The following is a 6,288-nucleotide window of genomic DNA, read 5'->3' as shown; positions in this document are numbered from 1 at the left end:
TTTTGTGCTTTCTTCATTGCATCCTGACTTCACTGTATGATAACATCTGTTGACTGAACACAGGCTCTAGTTTTAATAGTGAACTTAAGTCAAAGTCTTATGGTGCTCAATTTTTGCTGGTAAAATAAGATATTGCAGGAGATGAAGAAGGTTTACTTCACAATGGACTTAATTTTTAGTCATTTACAACTTGTCATTGTGAATGTTGTAATCAATCTTAAGATTGTTTTATGTATATACTATTAATTTATCATACTACTTGAAATAATTGTGATATTTTTTTTTTTGGGGGGGGGGGTAATAAATAGACTTGTTCTCAGAAACAAAACCAATAATGAATGTTATGTAAAAATATGTACACAAGCCACTGTATTCTTTTTTTAATCAAATTTTTTTTTAAAAATTGTCGAGATAATGCCGTAAATACATGTATTTGAAGGAGCCAGCATGAAAATGTGTAATATGTGTGAGCCGTTTAATAATTGTAAAATATGTCTCTTCATCTATCAGTTTAGCTGTTCTGCTTTTTGAACACTTTTATGTGACCCAATTAATTGAGTATCTTTCAACTTTAAGACTTTAAATGGAAAAGGATTAAAGGAAAACACTTACTTTGTTTTGGGTCACTAGGTCAAAGGCAAAGGTCAAAAAGACAATTGCATTGACCATTTCATGTTTACCTTGTGCAATATATGTGATTTGAATCATTCTTCTAACTCACTGACTTTTTACTTTACATTTTATACTACAAAGAAAAATGTTACCTTTAGATTTTGGAACATTAATTTGGTTAAAGGCCAAGGCCAAAAGTAAAAAAAAAGTTATTTTTTTTTTGTGACTGAGATACATCCTGCATACATTATAAATTGTCTTCCTACTTAATATACAGATCAAGGCTATTTTATTCAACATCACTTCAACAAAGATCCATTACAAAGGGTGATGACTATTTTAATATGGCCATTATATGTAGTTAATGCAATATATAAGTCAGTGTTAGAGTTAATACTTCATTCTCATCAAGATTCGTTTAGAATGTTAAGGTCGTAAGTCAAAGGTCAAGGTCAAAGTTCATGTAAATTGTAGGGGAGCAAAAAAATTGTTGTGCATACTGCAACATGAAATCTTCACGTTCACAAAACTCTGAGACCCTTTCTCAAATGTCAAACTGATGAAGATTACTTAATTAAGTACACTGTGGGACCCTCTTTGACCTTGTTAGTGTCCCAGCAAAAATGAAAATGGATGTCAAACTGTAATTTAAAAATATTTTCTTTGTTTGTTATTGTTTCTTTATGATTCAATATCTCAAGAATTATTTTTCCTAAATTTGCTGCTGTCAAATTATATTAGTGAGAAGTAATAAATGAAAAAAAATTCTCTGATTTTATTAAAATTGAATTAGATGAGATCATGGAGATGCAATGCTATAGTAATATGCGGTTTTTTTTCCAAAGGTCAAGCGGCGCATGGAATGGGGTGATTTCATTTTTCTCAGATAAGCGTGCGCCGAATTGCGCCGGTCTTATATTCCCAATAATGATCAATTAATTTAGATCTACGACTAACATTATTTGCGTTGTATCTAAGCAAAATAAAGTAAATAATCTCTGTCGTTGATCAACTTTGAAAATAAATAATCTGTCCTTGAATTGCATGAAAATACTAGTGTATAATCTGACTCGAGAAATTTTGTGCCCCCCCCCCATCAGCATCAAATTGTATTCCCCTTAGATGCAAACAAAGAAGATGCCGATTTATAAATAAATATATCTTCCCCGACTTATTTCTAAAACCGGCGAATTCTTCGCATTTTATTCCAAACCGGCGAGATCGGCATACACCGGTGAACCCATCCGGTTAAGGTAGTCCGATCCTCAGGTTCTGAAAATCAGGCATTGGATAATTGAAAATGCTCACAAAAATGTCTCCGAATTTTCAAAGTAATGTGAATTTACCCACAGTAGTTGTTCAAACTTCATCATTAAAGTAAATCATATTATATAGAAAAAATTAGTAAATCTCAAATAAATTTTCAGGAAATGCGAATAAAGACACCTACTATGCATTTTCTAATTGGAAAGTGATCAACAAAACATTTTAGGATGAAAAAAACTATAGGTATCCAGCCATATGAAGAAAATTGCATGATTTTTATACTTATACAGTACTTTAGTTTTTTCTGTGTACTTCAATTATTTTATAATGCATAGTTTATAAAGTGTTTCCTATCATTGCAAAACACCATAAATCATTTCTAATTCCATATCATGCTAATTAGCATCTGGTATCTAAGGCTAAATTAAAGGAAAAGTGGATTTCTTTAAATCTGTATTTTTAACATACCATAATAGGGTAAATATATCAACGTTTTAAGAGACTGTTTCTAAAACTTCAAAGAACCTTGAATCGCATGAAGATTGTTGTATGCAAAGATTTCATATTTAAGCTTCATTTTGACACTTTTTGAATTTAATTATAAAATAAAGAGTTATCCTTCTTGGCCGAGGATCGGATATCCTTAAATGAAGCGACAGTCTCGGTTACCAAAGATTGGCGGCGCATTCGGAGTACGCTGGCTTGACAAATGAAATCTGACCAATTAATGCCACCTAGATTTTGGTGAGTAAATTTCTACATAGTATGATTATCATTATGTCAAAGTCCCATGATTTTGTATTTAGTAAACAATTGAAGGTTACTGTTTTTTTGCCAAATGTGATTTTTAAATTTTTTTTAAAATTAATTTTTTACCACACACACACATAGTCGATTATCGACACGGATGGTTAGATACTATTTTTTCTTCGTACATGTAATTGGGAGGTTTTAATTAATTTTTGGATAATTGTGTCGTTCTGTGAGAGGTATCGAGAATATCAAGTCTTTAAATTGAGTTGTGGAACATAGCCTGTTATATTTTCGATATTTTGTTGTATAAAGATGACAGGAAAAATGAATTTTGATCATTCTGTTGCAGGGCTATAGACTTCATTAGATTTAGATACCGAGAAGTCAAAACGGTTGCCATGATAGTGTGAAGCAATTCGAAACTAAGTCGAAACCTATAAAACTAAAATAAACTGATACTGAATTGTCCTGAAGGGTTTTGGATTTGGTGGCGAAAATTTTTGGGAAAAGAACAATTTTTTATGAAAATTTCAACTCATTCCTAAATCAGGACAATTTCATGTATATCTTCGTGTCTTTCACAATATTCACATATATTTGTCTTAAAACCCTGGCTTATCAGTTGTAACAGCTGTGTAAGCAAATTATTGTGGGATTTACCAAGGCAGCAAACATGAAGTTAATAATTCCACTGATATTCTCAGGTTTGTAATTTGCACAATTTAAGGATCAATGATTGTCTAGACCAACGTCAGAGCTTTAAAAAATGTGCTAACAAGATGATAAACAAATCATATTACATAACTCTTATACAAGAAATTGTGGCTATTAACGGTGTCTGAGAGGGGGTGCCAGCAGACGCCTGACCCCCACATTCTGACAATATCTATGTACGTGTCTTACAGAATGTATGATGATAATTCAGAAAATGGAAAGATATATATATATATATATATATATATATATATATATATATATATATATATATATATATATATATATATATATATATATATATGTGTGTGTGTGTGTATGTATGTATGTATGTATGTATGTATTGAATCAATATAATTAGTATAAATCCCGCACCCAATAAAAGACTTCAGATGAAAAATAATTTCCTGACACTCCAACCCACTTCCAAATTTCTGTATCTACTTCTTAAAAATATTATCTATCCATTAAATATGTTCATGTGCGTCTTGATCATTAATTCTATGTAGTTATTTTACATTTAGTGTTTACAGTATGCACTATTATGGCGGCCCCTAAAACCAGAGGGATGTGTCTTAGTCTCTGTGGCAAGTATGGGGTGGACTGTCCCTCGGGGTACGAGTGTCGAAGCAATGGATGTGGTCACGAATGTTACAGACCTGCTAACTATGTCGTTCCCGAGGGTAATCATCTGTTTGGTCTTCATTTTTATTCCCCAGCCTTTAAATATTTTGAGACACCTTTCTTTTTTTCTTAGTAACACAAGGTATTTTGAAGATTTGATATGCATTTGCACTACGTGATCAACTAAAAATTCTACTTTGATGCTTAAAAATGTAACAATATCAAACAGCTGAGGAATTATTTTATATATGTCGGCTTTTTCTGTCGCTAAAGCTTTTTTTGTGTCGATTTTTAACGTAATGTAATAGTCCTTTTTTTTCTAAGAAATATTTATTGATGGGACACAGAGATAGACCTCGACAATCCAATAAAACTCGATCATTGCCGTATGGCGTTAAGGTTCATCATCCATCTCCTCGCTCATATTTTTTTCCCTTAACGCATTTTCAACATACCTTGCGGAACAAAATACGACAAGAATAGCCTTATAACTCGACACATTACATAGGAATAATACACAGGTACTTGGGTCTTGGTTTGTAAATATTTATACCTTATTAATATGTCGGAGGTCAATATTGTTAATTTTTCTGGTGAATATCAAGCCATATTCACACCCAAAACAGTCCATATAATCACTCTTTTTACATATCAATAAGATATACATATTTATAAACCAAAACCATGCCAAAACCCAAGTATCTGTGGAATAAAGTATGAGTTATCTCTCATATCAGAGGGTCAGTGAACCTTAAACAGTTTTCATTGCATTGTACATTTTAAGTCGAGATCGAATCATTATATATGTACTGATGTAATAACATTTTAGTTCTTACTTTGAACTACATGTATATTTATTTTAAATCTATAGGCGTTATTTAATATACAATTATAGCCTTTTGATGAGGTCAATCCCTAGATATATAGACCTTAGAGAAAGCATATCGATCGAGCACGAAGTGCGAGGTCAATATGCTTTCTCTAAGGTCTAAATATTTGGGGATTGTACCGAATCAAAAGGCTACAATTGTTTTATTATTTTTTTTAATCAGTAAAATCCATGTTTTTAATGCTCAATACTTTCTCATATAAGCCATTGTAATGTCATTCGCATTATGACGTCACAGTTAAGAGCAGCTGCAGTATTTGTTTTAGAAACATCCATTTTATAAAGACTTTTGTGACGTCAGCACTATTGTTGCTTCATAGAAGAACGTTTCCAATTTTAGAAACAGCAGGTTTATAATTTTTTTTTAGAAGCTTAAAATAGAAACACCCAGTTTATAACACTTTTTATATTATATCATGTGATCTAGTTTGAGCCAATCAGATAGCTGGCAATAATACAGAAAAATCAAAAAATATTTTAACGAGACTATCTTTTATTATATGATTGAATAATTCCTTTCTCTCTGATTGGCTGAGATCCAACAATGTAGAAAAAATACTATATTATATTCACCTGCACGTGACCTTCCAGGTGAATATATAAGGATTTATTTTTTCCACACTAGACTAAAAATAGATTGGGAAATTCCAAAATTGATGAAAATAGTTTTGGAAAGTTATTTCATGTGCCACTGACTTCCACTCATGATATGAACATAACATTTATTGGCACAGATTCTTGGATGAGGGTCGAGTATGGGAGGGTAGGGCAGTGCCCTTCGGGCTCGGTGAATATTGTATCTTATGTGTCTAAATCATCGTATTGACCTCTAAAACCAGCAATAATTGTATACTGTCTTCTGCTCTAGGTTGTACTCCACTTCATTGTGACCATCACTGTCCACTCGGTTACCAGGTTGATGATTCCGGATGTGACGTCTGCGCATGCGATTATTCCGCTCTCTCGCACTCCATGTAATTTTAATATTCAATTGATGCTATGATCATATGAATAAATAACTCATATATCTTCAGAATTGTATTTCCACACATGAATGGCTAATTCATGTTTTCAGGTAAAGTTTTTGTTGTTTAATTCTATCATGCCTGGATAGAAATGAATCATTAATTGAAATATTACATGTACCATGGTCCCAGACTTTATCATATTTAATTTGCATATTTTTAATTACAGTATTTAGAGGACCGTATTCCAGGAGCTTCTAAATCATTCATGAGAAAAATAATAAGTCATCGATGTTTGTAGATGATCCAAATAAATTTGATGATCGAAAAGGGATGTTATTTTCCGTATAAGTGGTGTCTTCTTCTTGTTTTTACACGTGAACTATGAATAATTAAAGCCGGTGTTCACTTTAATCATTTCTCTGTAGTCTTATGTAATCCGCGCGCTGATTCTTGATTTGCGTG

General features: G+C 32.1%; 1 protein-coding gene across 1 annotated transcript; it reads left to right on the top strand.

Moving 5' to 3' along the window:
* Window positions 1-3,289: 3,289 nt before the first annotated feature.
* Window positions 3,290-5,851, top strand: LOC133172420 (cysteine-rich motor neuron 1 protein-like). Its single transcript, XM_061307304.1, has 3 exons — window positions 3,290-3,335; window positions 3,870-4,028; window positions 5,727-5,851. The coding sequence occupies exons 1-3, from the start codon at window positions 3,305-3,307 to the stop codon at window positions 5,834-5,836; spliced, it is 300 nt and encodes a 99-aa protein (XP_061163288.1). The 5' UTR covers window positions 3,290-3,304; the 3' UTR covers window positions 5,837-5,851.
* Window positions 5,852-6,288: the final 437 nt, after the last annotated feature.

The sequence above is a fragment of the Saccostrea echinata genome, unplaced genomic scaffold (genome assembly GCF_033153115.1).
Source record: "Saccostrea echinata isolate AGI-Se365-2 ecotype Australia unplaced genomic scaffold, CSIRO_AGI_Sech_v1 ptg000002l, whole genome shotgun sequence".
NCBI lineage: Eukaryota > Metazoa > Mollusca > Bivalvia > Ostreida > Ostreidae > Saccostrea > Saccostrea echinata.
Note: the sequence above shows the minus strand (reverse complement) of the source record. Positions and strands in the feature narration are given on the sequence as shown.

Coding starts and splice junctions, on each gene's coding strand:
- LOC133172420 (XM_061307304.1), top strand. CDS start 3,305: ATGAAGTTAATAATTCCACTGATATTCTCAG. Junction 3,336..3,869: donor AATTCCACTGATATTCTCAG/GTTTGTAATTTG, acceptor TTTTACATTTAG/TGTTTACAGTATGCACTATT. Junction 4,029..5,726: donor TAACTATGTCGTTCCCGAGG/GTAATCATCTGT, acceptor CTTCTGCTCTAG/GTTGTACTCCACTTCATTGT.